Source organism: Macrobrachium nipponense, chromosome 47, assembly GCF_015104395.2.
Source record: "Macrobrachium nipponense isolate FS-2020 chromosome 47, ASM1510439v2, whole genome shotgun sequence".
In the NCBI taxonomy this organism is placed as follows: domain Eukaryota; kingdom Metazoa; phylum Arthropoda; class Malacostraca; order Decapoda; family Palaemonidae; genus Macrobrachium; species Macrobrachium nipponense.
In genome coordinates this window covers 34,915,471-34,933,999 of record NC_087222.1, presented here as the reverse complement: position 1 = coordinate 34,933,999, position 18,529 = coordinate 34,915,471, and the positions used below count along the sequence as shown (strand labels likewise).

At 45.6% G+C, this 18,529-nt stretch overlaps 1 protein-coding gene across 2 annotated transcripts in view; it reads left to right on the top strand.

Annotated features, from left to right (window-relative positions):
- The first annotated feature begins 4,037 nt into the window (after window positions 1–4,037).
- LOC135204883 (glycine dehydrogenase (decarboxylating), mitochondrial-like) overlaps window positions 4,038–18,529 on the top strand; it is a 41,621-nt gene continuing 27,129 nt past the window's right edge. The window contains exons 1-5 of one of the 2 annotated variants that reach the window (XM_064235116.1): window positions 4,038–4,522; window positions 7,750–7,964; window positions 9,103–9,267; window positions 9,904–9,924; window positions 10,300–10,525. In XM_064235116.1, coding sequence (XP_064091186.1) covers window positions 4,247–4,522; window positions 7,750–7,964; window positions 9,103–9,267; window positions 9,904–9,924; window positions 10,300–10,525 — 903 coding nt within the window. In that variant the 5' untranslated portion in view covers window positions 4,038–4,246. The remainder of the gene's footprint in view (window positions 4,523–7,749; window positions 7,965–9,102; window positions 9,268–9,903; window positions 9,925–10,299; window positions 10,526–18,529) is intronic. The other variant, XM_064235117.1, reaches the window with a different exon arrangement.

The following is an 18,529-nucleotide window of genomic DNA, read 5'->3' as shown; positions in this document are numbered from 1 at the left end:
AAAATCAGGAATTGTAAACGAATAAATATATTTTTTATACGATAAAAAATTTCTGCCTTAGGAATTTGTGGAATGCAAGAGGTATCAAAGCACGTCTATACGTGTGTGCGTGTGTCCGTGACGCTTCGTCGATAACTGCACAACGACAGAATCACTTAAGGGATATATGTTGCGTGCAAGACTGGCTTATAAAGCACTTGGGGTATGAAGGTGGTATTTTACGTATAATGGTGGTATATTTTGCATAATGCAAATCATCATAGCAACCGATAGCTTGAATATATATTAGACCCAGACATTGCATGGCTAGTTTTGGGGGGTACTTGGCCCAGATGGGGGGGAGGGATTCACCGGTTGGCAAAATTGAGAGTAGACCCAGACAGGGTTACGTCACGAAATATTTGGTTGTTTTGTGATTTTTTTTTTTCAGAGTAATTCTCATTATAGTCTATAGATTTTTATGTCTGAGAGAGAGAGAGAGAGAGAGACGAAGAAGAAGAAGAAGAAGAAGAAGAAGAAGGAAGAAGAAGAAGAATAAATAGTCTGCAATTTTTGTTGACACTTTTCGTCTGGTGCCAAGGCTTAGTAAATCTCTCTCTCTCTCTCTCTCTCTCTCTCTCTCTCTCTCTCTCTCTCAGGGGACTCCAAAAATTGCTTCTGTTGAGCAATACATATTTCTGGCGGTTAATTGATTGATGTAAAACAAATGAGAGGAGAGAAGGGGGAGGGTGGGAGGGGTGGGTGATAGTCCCTTTATCTTAAGAGTTACCTCATCAAATGACTTGTTATGTCACTTTGTTATCTAAGAAGATAAAGAAAGTTTGGTAATAAGGTCTCTCTCTCTCTCTCTCTCTCTCTCTCTCTATATATATATATATATATATATATATATATATATAAATATTTCGTAATAATAATAATAATAATAATAATAATAATAATAATAATAATTATTTTATTATTATTGTACTTAGGAAGCAGACCCTCTCTCAAGCATACTTTATTAAAAGTAATGGCTACTTCAGCAGCATTACACTTGTAGAGATCTTCTCTATTTTCCGAATAGCGGCTTTTTCCGTGCTACTTAGACAGGCTAGTAGAGCGCCTATGGAGGTCATGATCAAATACAGAGCCAAAATTGGTGTATATATTTGAATTTTACAGATAAACTATGATACCATAGTTATCAAAGTCATTAACGATATATATATATATATATCTCTCTCTCTCTCTCTCTCTCTCTTTCTTGAAGCAAGCGAGCTTTCGTCTGGAGCTGCCAGACATCCTCGGGCGGGAAGCTGAGGGTGGACTGATCTTGAAGCGGTGTCCGTCCTCGTTTATATTTGGAGTTGATAGCAGGGGGTCCGCCCCATGCTGATCTACTATTGGCTGGTGGTGGTAGGTCTTCGTTTTCATTGAAAACGAAGACCTACCACCACCAGCGAAAACGAAGACCTACCACCACCAGCCAATAGTAGATCAGCATGGGGCGGACCCCCTGCTGTCAACTCCAAATATAAACGAGGACGGACACCGCTTCAAGATCAGTCCACCCTCAGCTTCCAGCCCGAGGACGTCTGGCAGCTCCAGACGAAAGCTCGCTTGCTTCAAGAAAGAGAGAGAGAGAGAGAGACATATATATATATATATATCGTTAATGACTTTGATAACTATGGTATCATAGTTTATCTGTAAAATTCAAATATATACACCAATTTTGGCTCTGTATTTGATCATGACCTCCATAGGCGCTCTACTAGCCTGTCTAAGTAGCACGGAAAAAGCCGCTATTCGGAAAATAGAGAAGAATCTCTACAAGTGTAATGCTGCTGAAGTAGCCATTACTTTTAAATAATTATTATTATTATTATTATTATTATTATTATTATTATTATTATTAGCAACATACTTCGATAATTAAATCAATATTGAATGGGGAATAATTCATTGTGCAAAACACTATAATGAATGAGGAATAGGATGCAGCAATGATGAAGCTATGGTAAATAATGAATGTTGTATAATGAACAAATTTTTACAGTGAATGATGAAAATGTATGATGATGTATACAAAGAATAGTGAGTATTGTTTAATGGACAGGCTACAATGCATAATGAAAATGTATAATGATATATAAAGACTATTGAATATTGCATAATCTGTAATGAACAAACTACAATGAATACTGAATATTGCATAATGTATAATGACTAAACTATGATGAATAATGATTAATTCATGATGAAACTATAATGAATAATTTATAATAAACACTGCAGTGAATAATGTATGATAATGAACAAATTATAATGAGTGACGAATAATGTATAATGAGCAAACTACAATGAATAATGTACATATAATGTATAATGATGAACAAGATGTTACCATCACTGATAAATATAAGATGCCCTATTTTAAGTTTACAAAAGATTAGGTGAGATTGTCTCAAGGTCGAGAGAGAGAGAGAGAGAGAGAGAGAGAGAGAGAGAGAGAGAGAGACCACAATCATCCATTACAGCACTAACGAAACAATCACATGCAGTCAAATACAATCATGTACAATGACAATGCAGGACTTTCTGACCCATAAAAGAGAGAGAGAGAGAGAGAGAGAGGACATCACAATCACTCCTTACTGTACAATCATCTCTTTTACAACAACAACAACGATACAATCACATGCAACAATACAATCATGTATACATTAACAATACACCGCTTTCTGACCCCTAAATGGAGAGAGAGAGAGAGAGAGAGAGAGAGAGAGAGAGACCTCAATCATCCCTCCAAGCTAACACAAGGACACAATCAACTACAATCACTTACAATCACCGTCAATAAATAAATCTTTCTCGCGCACAGGCGAACGCGCATTCCCGATCGACATTCCAGAATGCGCATAAATTTGTAACGAAGACTCTTCTGTAAGTTCGTTCTAACTCGACCACTCTGATCGTGGGCGTTTTCCGTTGTGGGCGTGTAAAGGTTAGGTAGATAGTTTAAAGGGCGTGTTGACGTTCCCAATGGATGTTTTATACGGTAACCTTCCTGGGCTTTGGGCGTAGTGTAAAAATAGGCTAATTTTCTACCCTGTCCCACCTACTTGGGCGTTTTTAAAAGGAGTAGGCACTAGTGTGTACTCTGTAACCTCTGGGTTGCGGGCGTGCAGTCGAATATAGATTAATTCTTTTATTTGTTTGTTTATTTATTTATTTATTAATTTTTCGAAGTAAACATTTTTGTTCGTTAAATAAAACCAAATATTTAATGCCCTGACTGCAAGACCATTGTAATTTTCATTGTAAACAATTCAAAAAATCATTATTCATCATATTTAAGCAGCAGGACGAACTCCCAATTCATTATAGATGATATTATTCATCATCAAATAATCAGATTATTATTATACAATGATTTATCACATTATACAAACGGGTCCGTTGTATAATAATACAACGGAGTGGTAGGGGGCTCGGCTTATCCCTGGCCTCTGATTGGCTGTCGCTAAATAAGCTGGTTTTTGATTGGTCGAGGCGAAGGCGTGTTAACCACTATTGCCAAATGAGGGTCGGGGGTTTAAGGATACGTAGATGGTCATCGTATGAGATTATTGATGGGATAACTTGCCGGGCGACGCAGCAAACAAACAAATAACGTTTCTATTTGTTGCAAACAAGGAATTCGCGGTCGGAGCGAAACTCAAAGCAATTTGTACCTGCCAATAACACCTTTAACTGCTCGCTGGCTTCGATTGGCCATTTTTGCCAAAATGTTTCGTTCGGTAGCGGTCTAATTTATCTGTATATATCGTTTCGTTACGGCAATTTTGTCGTACGAAATAAAAGGCAAAGTACTAAACTATATATATTATAAAAATGGCGATATAAAAATAGTTTTTTCTATTGATTCGCGACCGTTATTTAAAGGATTGATAACGAGACAATACGAAAAATCGTCGTAAAACTCTGTAAATTTATCCCAACTGGCAACATGAAAGTCGAACGATCCCAAGTATTTTTTTCTTTTCTTTCGACAGACCGAACCAGTTTGATTCGGATCGCTGCCGTGTCTGGATGTACGTCCCTTGCCGATCCGCAAACAGCGTCCCTCCCTACTTGCGAAAAGTGTCGAAAGTGTCTGGACACTTATAAAGCCAGAGGAAGGTCAAGGAAAACTTACAGAAGCGATTTCAGTGCCTGGGCACCAGTGCCAGCCGAGCCATACCCCCGAAAAGTGGTCAGCATGCTGAGGGCAGGTATCGGGTTGTCCCGGGCCAGGCGGATATGCCCAGCCTTCGTCAGGGGATTCGAGGGGCGCCCCGGGCACGGGGGCGTTGCCGTGGGCGGCGGGGCGTGCGTCGGGGAAAGGGCCACGTGCCCGACGGGGCACGTGCGCCGTCTGGCCACGACTGCCGCCGTACGGAGCGGTTTGATCCCCCAAAGTGACCCTTTCGCCCATCGGCATATTGGGCCCCGTCTGGAAGACCAGAGGAAGATGTTGGCACTTTTGGGGTATGAAGTAAGTTGAAGGGGGTGGGGGGCCACTTCTAAAATAACAAAAAACTACTTATAAACAACATATCGCAACTTGCAACAACTTATTGCAACTTATTTTTACATATTTCGACGGTTTTTTCTTCTTACCTACTAGCTACCTATATATTTCCTTGTAGCTGTCATCTATGGGCAAAGTTAAAGGGTATGCTACTTGGGTATTGGGGGGGAGGACACTTTTAAAAACATGAACAACTTATTGCAACTTATTTCTACTTATTTCGACGATTTTTTTCTTATAATTGCTTGTAGCATTCGTCTGGGTAAAGGGTATTGTGTATACTATTGTTTATTTTGGGAGTAAAGTAAGGCGAGGTCACCTTTAAGAAACAACTTATTGCAACTTAGAGCAACTTATTTCAACTTTAAGTATAACTTATTTCTCTGAATTTGCAAACTTGAGTAATGATTATTTAACGTCCTGGGTATTTGATTCGCAGTATCTAGGCACGAGAAACTTATAACAAGACAACGTATATAAAGCACTTGTATCTGTCGTCAGGGCCAAGGATAAGGGGGAATCTAACCTCCTTGGGGTGGGGGAGGGGGTATGATTTGTCCTTGGGGAAGGGTAGGGGTAGGGAGGTGTTAGAAGACCGGCCTAGCAACTGGGTCAAAGCCAAGGTCGCTGGAGGGGAATCGGACGCGGTGGGGAAAATGTAAACAAGATTTTTTGTTATTGGTTTATTTCTTTTATCTTTTAGTTATATATTAATATTTGACTTTGGATTATTATATATAATTTGACATAATTTTTAATAATTATTGGTACATAAATTATTTTATTGTTTCTATTTGTTTTATTTTATCTTTTAGTTACTATACATTAACAACTGACCTTTGGATTATTATATAATTTGACATCAGTTATGATGATTATTAATAAAGCAATTGATTGTTTTTATATGTTTTTTTATTATATCTTTTAGTTACTATATTAGTATATTTTCTTCGGGTTATTTAATGATTTAATTAATTTTACATCGGTTATAATAATTATTAATAAATAATTATTTTTATTTTATTAATTGTTTTGTTTCGGATACAGTTTATGATTTAACACTGAAAATTCTCTGATAATGATGATTTTAAAATTGTATTCTCACTATTAAAAAATCTCATTCATAACTACAAATATATACTAACAATTTAGATTATTTTACTAATCATTGGTTAGGTTTCAGATATAGTTTGTGAATTATTTAACCAAGGGAATTGTTCCATAATCAGAGTTTTTGTAGTTTTTCTCACTGAGCAATTATGTACAGTATGTGTAAATGATGTCAGTAATGTATGATTATTATTTCATTATTTGTTTGTTACTGTTGCAAAGTTAATGAATTATGTAACTTACAAGGTTATCCTATAGATCTGATAATCCTTCTCATCTATTGGGTTCAGGATTTGGCGTACAGAGTTTCCTAAAGTTGGACTGAAGTGTTCCATTTGTGGATGGCCTTTTAGCTAATGAAGCTCACGGAAACCCCCCATTATCAAATTAACAGTTTATTCATCAGATGTATTTGATCACACTGCAAATTCCACATTCACTGATCTTCCCTATTATAGCGGTGATTAATCAAAAATGTTCCTCCAAGTTGAAAGACCTCAAATCTAGGAGCTGCTTATTTAAAACGCGACTCTGCCAACATGACACCATCTGTAACTAGTCGTGTACCTGGTCGATTTATTGGTGGCACGAACTGTAGTGGTACCTAGGTCCCACAAATACCGAGGAGTGCCGGTCTTAAAAAGTGTAGTTAAGCAAAAACTATTATGCTTCTGTAACTGAGTAACAAATTTTGATAAGCTGATAGCTGCTATTACTTTGTCAAGTGCAGAGATTTAGATAGATTACGTTAAATGTTGGAATGCTGTAAGTGACATTTATCACTCATTGCTATGATTTAGGTCTGGGTGGTAATTTTTCTGATATTTCAGATCTGGTTTGTATTGATTATGAAACATGCATACGTATATCACCTGCATGATTTGTAAGGTAAACGAGGCAATGCTACACTGCGGTTTTGATTTGTAAGGTGTTTAAATCATCAGTATACGTACTACTATATGGTCATTTTTATATTACTAGGTATGATAATTTTATGGGAATGCCTGCAGGATGCTGCATTTAGTACCAGTCCCCTAGGGATGAACACAAGCATACAGAAAAGATGGTGAATTTCTCAAAATAACTTGGTCGATTTTTCTAATTATCTTAGTAAATTTCTCAAAATACTTGGGTTGTCCGTATAATAAGGTTCCCAAGGAGCTGCAGTCGCAAGGAACGCTGTTACGCTTGGTTCCCCCTCTCCCAGTCCCCCACCCTGGCGAGCTGTCTGCGACACTTGGCCTTGGCTTGGCAGCCGATAGATATGGAGCTCCCACTCACTTCTCCCGCCAGGTGTGAATTACGCTCTGTGATTCGTTTTTTGTGTGCAAAAAACACTGCACTGGTGGACATTCATTCCCAACTGCGTGAAGTCTACGGAGAAAAGTGTATGAGCGTACAATATGTGAGCAAATGGTGCAGAGACTTCAAAGACGGACGTACAGACGTCCATAATTAATTTCAGAACCGGAGAGGAGCTGAAAGAATAGGATTTAAGCTACCTTCGCCGAGCGGCGGGAAAGTTCTACGATTCAGACATAAAGAAGATGGTACACCGCATGCAAAAATGCATTGATCTCAACGGCAATTATGTTGAAAAATAGGAAAAAGTCTAAGCTTTCCAAAAATGTATTATTCAATGCCAATACTAATCATGTTTTTCATTGTGAAAAATCTTAGGGAACCTTCTTTTACGGACAACCCTCATATCTTTGTAAATTTCTCAAATTAGCTTGCTAAATTTCTTAAATCTTGTTTGTAAATTTTTCAAAATATCTTTGTAAATTCCTTAAATGAGCTTGGTAAATTTCTCAAATTATCTAACCTGTACTGTGTTATGTACACCTTTTTCTGTCATTCAGTCAGGAAATTGTATCAATAAGTGATAAGTGCATATCTCTGTGCAGAGCTCTTCTGTCAAATTACCCTTTGAGATATTATAAGTAGCCTAACCTATCAGTGAGGAACCGCATATATTATTAGCCAATTAAAACTGTACAAGAAGGTCAATTTTACCAAATAGGATCTATTTAGGGCTGGATTTATCGATAGAGGACTTTAACAACACCTTCCCCTTCCAGAGTCTAGATGCCCTTACTGACACCGCTGTCCCCAAGAATATCCGTCTGGGCCGTGACCTCAACGTTGACCCTCCTGTGGGAGAGCACTCGGTTCTCAGCAGGATCCGTGAGATCTCGGAGAAGAACGAGATCTGGCGTTCGTACATCGGCATGGGGTACCACAGGTGTCGTGTCCCGCACGCCATTCTGAGGAATATCTTTGAAAATCCTGGGTGGTGAGTATGATGGGTGGTTCCTGTAGTTTGTCGTTTAGTTTAGACACTTGGTGGGAGGGCAAGTGTGGCCAATTCAGTGCTGGTTCCGACCCTGGATGGGGGGAGTTTGAGTCAGGAAGGAAGGGCATCCGTCTGTGTAACATATTAAAAAAACAATTATAAACAAGCATTTCAAGAAAGAAGGCCCATTGAAAACAGCTACCCCAAGTAGAGATGTAACCATCTATATGATTTGTAACCCATAGTGGGGTAGTGCCATTGTGCACTGTCGGCGTGCCTTCGGATCCTAGCTGCAACCCCTTTCGTTCCTTTTACTGTACCGCCTTTCATTTTCTTTCTTTCTTTCTTCCCATCCTCTCCTAATAATTGGTTCATAGTGCAACTGCGAGGTTCTCCTCCTTTTGCACCTTTCAAATTTGGGCTAAATTCTTTATTCAATTCAATTCAATGTATAAGACATCTTCCAAAACCAATTCTGAAACAAGCTGTGCAAGATAGAAGGCCATTGAAAACAGTGATCCTAAATAGGGACTAAGCTAAGTGGTTGTAATAGTGCATTTACACTTTGGAATATGCACAGTGCCGAGACCACTGTAATCAGTAATGTGTTGCAGGACTATAATGCAAAATCTTTAACCTATTATAGAAGAAACTAAAGAACTGTCTGTTCAAAGAATGTCAAACCACCAGAGGCAAAGTCACTCAAGAATTATAAACAATAGATGACAAAAGGCCTTTGGAAATCTATACACATTTATGATAATCTGGGTCTGTAGATGACATCTTGAAAGACGGGTAATCGTGCTATTAGATTTACCTTATGTAAATTGTTAAAATGTTGCTTAATAGGCAAAAATTGGGCTGTCACTTAGCACATTCACTTATATAGTATTGCTGTACTTGTTAAGTAAATTGTATAACAAGATTAAACCAGGATTTATATACCCGTGAGTGACCTGTTTTGAGTAGTTAGAATTATGTATGGAAAAACTGGGTTGTGTTTTGAGATCACTGTTCAAAATCCAAATTTTGTTTAAAGTGATTTTATTTTATAGTGTCCAGTGGTCTTCAATAAAGTTAGAAGAATCAGCCTCGTCATCTTTCATCCCGTATTTTAAATAGTTTTGAAACATTTCAGGACAACGCAGTACACCCCATACCAACCAGAAGTGGCCCAGGGTAGGCTGGAGTCTCTCCTGAACTACCAGACACTGGTCACTGATCTCACGGGGCTTCCAGTGGCCAATGCCTCTCTGCTAGACGAAGGAACTGCTGCTGCTGAGGCCATGGGTCTGGCATACAGGTAATATATGAGTAACTTCTGGTGTTTGATTCTTTTGTCTTAGGACGCTGTGAAAGTTGGGAATTTTTTATGTTTAGTTTCTTTTATTCCCAACCTCACAGGAGCTAGTGCCGTTAGTGCATCTCACTGTTACATTGTAGACATTACTTGAGCTTCCATGGCACCTAGCCGCTGAAGACCCTTTCATTTCTCTTACTGTACCTCTGTTAATATTCTCTTTCTTCCATCTTAGTACTTTTCTTGACCCTCTCCCGACAGTCTTTTCATTTTCCCTTTCAGCATTTAATGACCTCGACAAAGGTTCCAGTGCTTGGGCAATATTATTTATGTTCCTTCCTTCCTTGTGTTACAGAACTTGGAAATTCTTGTCTATGTTGTTTAGATAATATTAGGTAACTTGTTACGTCTGTTCTCAGGCTGTAAGGATATTATGTTTTATTTGTAATCAATGACCTGTTATGTTTTTGTATCGTGAAATACTACACTGTAACCTACCTGCACCTCTGTGATTATTGTACCTACTGTGATTGTCATAAAGATTTGTGATATGGTTCACGTTTTGTTAACAAGTTTTGATGAGTGTTGAGAGAGAAATCAATTGTAAAAATCATAACCTTGTTATTTTTCTTTTTCAAGAATGGCCAGTGTCAAGGAAAGGTACGTTTGATGTTGATTTAAAAGTAATAATGAGTTACAGTGATAAATAGCTGGTTGCTGGGTCTAGTACCTAATCACTGGTATTTTGTAAGGGTCTGGTTAAACTGCTCCAAGGTTTGAGCTGTGTGGTAAAATTTATTGGTATTGGGGTACAAAATGTTAGAATATATTGTAGTTAAATGGCTGTTGATTGTATCACACATTCTTAGTTAAATAGTGGTTGTTTGTATTACATTCGTCTTCCCGAAAAGTAATGTGGGTAGGAATATCAGAAGAGCACCTTTGGTAATTGATGTAACTGTAGAATCTCTGCATCTGTAAGACTGACATCAGAGGTAATGTGGCTTCTGACACCAATTCCTTCTTGCCTTTCAGACAAAATAAACGCAGGAAAGTGTACTTGTCTGACAAGCTCCACCCTCAGACTCTAGCCGTGGTCCAAACCAGAGCCATACCCCTGGGATTGGAAGTTCTAATTGGTGATGTGTTCGACATCGATTTCACAAACCGCGATGCATGTTCCGTGCTCATCCAGTACCCGGACACAGAGGGAAACATCAAAGACTTCTCAAAAGTCATCGAGGAGGCTCATACTAACGGAGTGAGTTTTGGAATGAGTGGAAAGATTTCTTTCTGTGGCGTCTGAGTTGTTTGTAGGAGAAGGTACTTCTTGGTTTCTTTTCTTGATGTCTTTTATTGAAACCTGCCCAGTTTTGTGGGTTTCTTGTTAAATAGGGGAAACCTGCTCACGGATCTGGTTAAAACTTCCAGGAATATGGTAACATTTATGTCAAGTCACACATGGTACTGTGCTAAAAAAAGTACAGCATTCCCAGATTCCCAGTAGGTGTTGTTAACATACTTTCGTGGTTTCTTGTTAAATAGATCAAACCTCTGTTATTTTGGATCGAAGCTTCAGGAATATGTTATATTTATGTCGATCATATTTGGTATAGAGCTTAAAAAAATAGTTTGTTCCGATACGTAATACAAACCCTCGGTCCTTTAACAATAGGAAGTAGCTAAGCGGCAGCTGGAACGGTCGTAAGCTTCGAACAAGGGGAGAACGGTAGTTAACTGCTTGTCCGATCGTCGCGCGACTGGGAGGTAAACAAATCACTTTTGCTTTCGGCCGTGTGTGGGAAGGACGTGTTCGCCATCGCTCTGCCCGCTTTGTCGTTTGCTTCAACCTTGAGTATTTGTTTTCTCTTTCTGTGTATCAGGAGTGATTGTAAGTACTTTTTCTCAATTCTATTATTCTTGCAATGAGTGAATTGGAAGAAATGGAAATATCACCGCGCCTCCAGTCGCCCGTAGAGTGTGTCCCGGGCTGGAGGGGCGTAAATGTGGAGGGTTCAGGTCATTTGTTGAGGTGGACCCCCACGAGGTTTGTTCTCGTTGTAGGGGGCGAGAATGCTCCCGCAACGAACCATGTGTGGTTTGTATGAATTGGTCCGAGGCGCAGTGGGTGCTGTACGAGGCAGGAAGAGACTTAGGCCGGCAAGAAGTCATCGGAAAGTCCCGAGTGACTCCTTGGTGAACGGACACTTCGTCCTCTTTCCTGCCTCCCGGCCAGCCCCCACGTTTCGCGCCTTCCCCTGCGGGGGGGGTAGCGGAGTCCTTTTCCTCGCTCGATCCGTCGAGTGTGGAGGAGGGCGCCCGCTACCCGGACGTACAGCTGTACTCGGGGTCTTCTGTCCGCTCTGGGGGGGGTGTTTCGCCCCCCAGGCGCGGGGAAGCCCCTCCAACTAACCCGACTATTGTCTCCGCAGGTGTGCCATCAGCGAAGGACGACTTGGGACAGGTGTGGGAGTCGCTGGGACTGCAGGGAGTGCCCAGCATCCAGGGGTTGCTCCAGCGGTTGGCGGGGTCGGCTGTGGTCACTCATGGTGCGGTGACCACAACTACCACCACAATAACGACACCAGCGTATGAGATGCCACCACATCTGGTATATACGCCCCATAATAATCCCGTCGGTGACACCCACGGTGCTATAACAAAAACCAATTGCTGCCGTACCAAGGAGGACGGTGCCACCACCACCTGGATTTTTTCCTTTGCCGACCCCGGACTTCCGCTGCCCAAAGAGTACCCCCCTGGACCTGCCGCCAGTGCCACGGATGTCGGTAACTGCAGACAGGACGCCTGGCTCTCCTGGTACCCTGCCGTGCCTGCCGTACCTGCTGCTGTTCCAGCTACTCTTTCTATTTCAGATCGGCCTGCACTTTCCCTTTTCAGATGTTCCTGCCGTTCCTGCTGTTCCCGACCTGTTCCTGTCGTTTCCTGCTGCTGGTGTGCTGTCACAGGCTCAGGTCTTTCCGGACAGGTGCAGTCGGGCCCTGTTGCTTCGGCAACTGCCCCGGCTCCCTCCTGGATGGAAGACCTGACGTCTGTTCTGCGGAGCCTGGCGAAGAAGAAGAGGAAGAGGAAGAAGGTGTCGTCGTCGTCTTCATCGTCTTCTTCGTCGTCTGCTGCCTCTCCTTCCCCTTCGACTTCTAAGGCTAAACAGCCGAAGAAGAAGAAGGCTGCCTCCTCCCCCCCTAAGAAGACTCCTTCGGGATCTTCTAAGGGCCCGACTCGCTCAGGCGAGTCGGGGAGCTCTTCTGCTGGTCCTCCTGTTCCTTCGGGAACGGGGCCCGTCGCTTCTTCTGCAAAGAAGAAGTCGACGGGGACCAGAGTGCACCACCTCGGCTGGTGCGTCCTCACCTGGTGCTAGCGGTTCTGCCGCTAAACCAGTTCCGTCTCGGCCGCTTCTCGTTTCGCGAGAAGCACCGAGTGGACGCTCTTCCAAAGAGGACCGTCCAGCCAAAGTTTTGACGCCCGAGCTTGCTCGCCGTCAAGACAGCGGCGCGGAAGCAGAAGACTGGCGAGAGTCGTGCACGCGACTCTCGCCAGGCCAGTGGACGCTCTCGCAGCGATCAACTGGCTGCTCGGGCTGACGTGACGGTCGCTGACCGGCCACGGGTTGAGGCAAGGAAGGAGTCCCCACGGCCGCGGGTACCAGCCACGGCTGGTACCAGCGGTTTGACGCGCCGAGAGGACGCTGGCCGGTCTCGACGCGAAAGGGAGCCTAGCAGGTCACCCGTCCGCCGCTCCCGATGGGACCGGGCGGAGACGGTGACCAGCGGCAGCTCGCCTGACGCTAGAGATCGGTCTCGACGTTCTCAGCCGAGCCAATCGCCCCAGGCGAGCGGCAAGGCTAGGCTTGCTGCTCGACCGTCACCGCGGGTTGACGATCAGCAGCAGCCCTCCACGCACGCTGGGTCCGGCCAGCGAGCGAGGGGGAGAGTCAGGTCTGCCTCTCCTGTACCTTCAACCTCCTCGGGCTATACCGGGAGAGCGAGGTACCAAGGAGCGATCGACGGAGAGTGCGCCGCTCGTGACCCAGCTATGACGCCGTGCGGACTCAGGCACGGTCTTAGGACCGACCAGAACGTACGCGCAAGTAGTTGGAGGCGACCGTCAGGGGTCTGTCGCTGTTCCTCCTTCTGAAGGAGGAGTATCGAGGGTTGATATGCTCTTGTTGGAGGGCACTGGACGGTCCTACTCCACAAGACGCTGTGACGCCTGAGATACAGAGGAACTTCGCAGAGGTCATTAAGTTGATGCGTCTACATAATGACCTTGCGGAAGGATCGCCGCTACCACCAGCATAGCCCACGTTCCCGGCTCGAGTCATTTGGGGTGGGGTCCCAAGAGGGAACCCAAAATGATGATGGGGTTGCCACGATCGGAGCTTGCGGACTCGGTCCTGGATCAGGTGGAGAATCTCGTCTCCGGACGGGAGGACTCGCTAAAATCCGGACGGTCCTCTAAGCTGCTTCCTCCTCCTCTACAGCGGCAGAGGCGATTTTACGTGCCATCTGAAGACCCGATATTGCCGAAACAGGTTAACCCGGAGTTAGCGAGGCTGACTCCAGGTGTGTCCCTGCAGCAGCTCCTGTCGGAGAACTTATGGTTCTCGCAGCAGGAGGCACTTGCCCTGGAATCTACCGCTATGGCAGCATTCCAGGCAGTTTCCTGGTTGGATTTGTGGTCCCTACAATATCCAAAGTAGCGGCCGGCTCTGGAGTTCTGCTCTCGAAGACGACGCTTCTTTCAGGAGACTGTGCCAGTCTGGAGGAAGAGCAATCTCTTACCTCGCCATCAGACTGCTAACCTGTGGGCCAACTTGGTTCTTCGACGTAGGACGCAGTCCTTACCCGAGTGACCAAAGGGGCCGGGCGTAGAAGCGGCACTCGGGCTACGAAATGGACCTCTTAGGGAGTTTCCCCAGCTCTCTTTCCTGGAGAGATGGTGGACGCTGCGGTGGACGGCGGCCGCACTGACGAGAGTGACCGCTTAGTCCACCAGGCAGTCTCGAAGGTTTCTGGGCAACCTCGAGTAACTGCGGCCAAACCAAAGAGCTTGGCTAGCGCTTCCACGGCGGCGAAGACGTTTGCACCGTCCAAACCCCGTGCGAAGACTCCAGCTGTTTCAACTTCTGCTAGAGGAGGGCCGAAATCAGCCCTCCTCCCAGCCCTCCTTTCCCGAGGAGGTGCTGGAAAGAAGTCGAAACGAGGAGGGAAACGCTAGGGACCGGCGTTCCCACCTCACCTGCTGCCGGAAGTGGGGGGGGTGCCTGGCGAGCCATTGGGCGACTTGGCAGCGCTACGGCGCCGAGACTGGATAGTAGATGTCCTTCGGGAGGGATATATACTACCCTTCGAGTCTCGGCCCCCCCTCATCTCCAAACCGGTTCCATCTACAGACCTAATGTCCAGGGGTGGCCATCAACAAAAGGACAACGCTCTTCGACAGGAGATCGAGACCATGCTGGCGAAACGAGCTGTAGAAATCGTGGAGGACCAGTCACCGGGCTTTTACAGCCGCCTCTCCTATTGGTGGAGAAGGCATCGGGGGGCTGGCGCCCGGTGATAGACCTCTTCCCCTGAACCGCTTCGTTCGCACGACGCGGTTCACGATTGAGTCGGCACGCTCAGTGCTCGACTCGATCAGGGGGAACGATTTTCAGCTTTCGGTGGACCTGAAGGACGCGTATTTTCAAATACCCATCCATCAGGTCCTCCAGAAAAGTACCTCCGCTTCATCTTCGACGGGACGGTGTACCAATTCAGGGCACTTTGTTTCGGCTCTCTCAACCGCCCCACAGGTGTTCACGCGAGTGTTCACTCGGGGTGTCGGCTTGGGCCCATTCGAACGGGATACGTCTTCTGAGGTATCTCGACGATTGGCTGGTCCTGGCGAGCTCCCGCTCGCAGTTGCTACAGGACAGAGATCGACTCCTCAAGTTTTGTCGCGATCTGGGGATCGTGATAAAAAACTACGAGAGTCCGATCTCGAACCCAAGCAGATGATGAAGTACCTGGGTATGCTGATAGATACGGTAGCAGGGCAAGTCTTTCCCGCAGACTTGCGTATCAGCAAATTCAGGGAGGCAGCCGCCGTTCCTGTCGCGGCGGACAGCAGCACAGCAATGGCAAGTCGTGATCGGCCATCTGTCGTCACTCGAGAAGTTAGCCCTCACGGGCGTCTTCACCTGCGGTCTCTCCAGTGGAGGCTAAGGGAGAGTTGGTCTCAGGGCCAGGGATCCTCCTTACTTTCCCTCCGTGGCTATCACGGACAAGGTGAGGCAGGACCTAGCCTGGTGGCTCGACGACAAGAACCTCTTAAGAGGAGTGCCTATACGCACTCCCCCCCCGGAGATGCTTCTGTTCTCAGACGCATCGACCGAGGGATGGGGCGCACCACCTGGAGGAGTTGCTGACTGCAGGTGTGTGGGACCATCACGAAAAGCACCTTCACATCAATGTCCTGGAACTCAAGGCAGCGTTCAACGCTCTCCAAGAGTTTCGGGACCGCTTGTGGGACACTCAGTGGTGTTGATGTGCGACAACACCACAGTAGTGGCATATGTCAACAAGCAGGGGGGGCTAGTGTCTCTTCTCCGCTCCATCAGTTGACAGTGCAGGTGCACGAGTGGGCCACGGCTCACTCGATAGAGCTGTCAGCACGCTACATTCCAGGCAAAAGAAATGTAGTAGCAGACAAGCTCAGCCGTCGGGATCAGGTGATAAGGACCGAATGGTCCCTACACCACCGATGTGGCGGAAGGCTCTTCAAACCTGTGGGGGCGACCGGTCGTAGACCTGTTCGCCACCCGCACAACAGGAAACTTCAGGTTTTCTTCTCAGCTGTGCCGGACCCATGGGCCAGCTGCAGAGGACTCTCCACACCCCTGGGACAACCTCTTCACTTACGCCTTTCCTCTTCTGTCTGATTCGGAAAGTGATCAGTCGAGCGCTGGTCACTCCCAATCTCAGAATGATCCTGGTGGCTCCCAAACGACCTCAAGCCGTTTGGTATCCGGACCTGCTGGCTCTTCTTGCGGACGCACCGAGAGAACTACCCACCTGGCACAACCTTCTAGCCCAGCCACACGTAGAACGGTACCGCCACCAGCAGTCCAGTCCCTTCAACTTCACGGCTGGCTGTTATCCACCATCTCTTGCGAACGAGAGGCTTTTCTCGTAGCGCAGCAACAGAGATGGCTGGACACGTCAGACAGTCCTCTGCAGCTGTGTACCAGGGGAAGTGGGCCGTCTTCTGTGGTTGGTGTCGTAGACGGGGGGGTCTGTCTCCTCTCAGAGCCACTCTTCAGCAGGTAGCGGATTTCCTCGTGTTTCTTCGCCGAGAGAAGCTCCTCTCAGTACCCACAGTTAAAGGATACAGAGCAGCACTGGCGCTCGTCCTAAAACTGAGGGGACTGGACATCTCGAATTCGTTCGAGATATCCTTGCTAATGAGGAGCTTCGAAAGGTCTTGCCCACCCAGGGAACTCAGGCCCCCTGCGTGGGATGTGACTCTCGTACTTAGGAGTTTGACTCGAAGACCCTTCGAGCCACTCCGAGAGTCGTCAGACAGGGATCTGACCCTCAAGACCCTCTTCTTGCTGGCCCTGGCATCGGCGAAGAGAGTAGGGGAACTACATGGCCTTTCTTATGATGTTAAACATACCAGAGGCTGGGGATCTGTGACGCTCGATTTCGTCCCGAACTTCGTAGCTAAGACTCAGAATCCGTCGATCCCTGACGACAGGTTCGAGTCTTTCACGATCCCCTCCCTCCTGGACTTCACCGATAATGATGCGGATGAGATGCTGCTTTGTCCTGTGAGGGCGCTACGGCGCTATCTGAAGAGAACTCGACATCTCAGGCCTGAGTGTCGACGCCTCTTCGTTAGCACTGGGGTTACCAAGAAGAAGTCTCCAAGAACACGCTTTCTTTCTGGCTACGTGAGGTGATCAGGAGAGCGTACGAAGCTGATGGTAGCGACGACATCCGTACGCTCCGACCGAGAGCCCACGAAGTCAGAGGTATCGGACCCTCCTTAGCGTTCCGTAAGAACTTCTCCGTGGCGCAGGTCTGAAGGCAGGTGTCTGGGCCAACCAGACCACCTTCACGTCCTTCTACCTTCGGGATATTGCCCACAAGTCCTTGGATACTTTTTTCCTTGGGACCTGTGGTTCGGCTGCTCAACACGTTGTGTAAGCTTACCCAGCACCCGAGCAGCAGAACAGCATCGATTCCTGGTATGACTGGGAGATGCATGTGTGAATGAGAGAGTGACTGGCTTCTCTTCACCATCTTTTTCTACTCTACCTGGGTGGGCAGAGGGATACGGTCGTTACCTTGCTGGAAAGGAAGTCAGTATGCAGGTAGCTATTCAACAGAGCTCCATCCTATCTCTTTAACTAGAGATAGGAGTAAATATCCACCACTTCTCCAACAAGGGGGAGAAGTGGATGCCAACATGAGACAAACCCATTACTTTACAATTGCTCATGTAAAGGAAAAAGTTCTTACAATGCTGGTACGAAGAGATACGCTTGCCTCTCTCTTAGTACTCGGCCCAGAGGTCTGACCATTGATCCTGCGGTGCACACCCCGATCAATCGGACAGAGGCTTGGATCCCTCCCTCGCTCTTACGACCAGGGAGGCATTCCAGGGATGGACGAACACCAGTCTGTTCATCAAAAAGACTCAGATTCCTCCCACCAAGAATCAGTCTTCCTATTGTTAAAGGACCGAGGGTTTGTATTACGTATCGGAACAAATGACAATTTGTCGAAAATTGCATTTTTCCTAACTATACAAACCTGAGGTCCTTTAACATAAAGTCCCTCCTCATGCCACCCCTCACTCTGCGTATTTTGCATGGGCCAAAGCAAAAGTGATTTGTTTTACCTCCCAGTCGACGATCGGACAAGCAGTTAACTACCGTTCTCCCCTTGTTCGAAGCTTACGACCGTTCCAGCTGCCGCTTAGCTACTTCCTATTGTTAAAGGACCTCAGGTTTGTATAGTTAGGAAAAATGCAATTTTCGACAAATTGGCATGTTTCCCTTGAGTTTGTAAAATACTTTTATGATTTCTTGTTGAATAGATGAAGCCTGTGTAGTTTTGGGCCAGAACTTTCAGGAGTACTGTGTTAGTTTTATGTTAATCATATTCGATATCATGCTTAAAAATAAGTATACATACTAGTGTTCCCATTACTTGTCACAAAAGCCCCTAATTCCTGTATCTCGCTCTCTCTCACA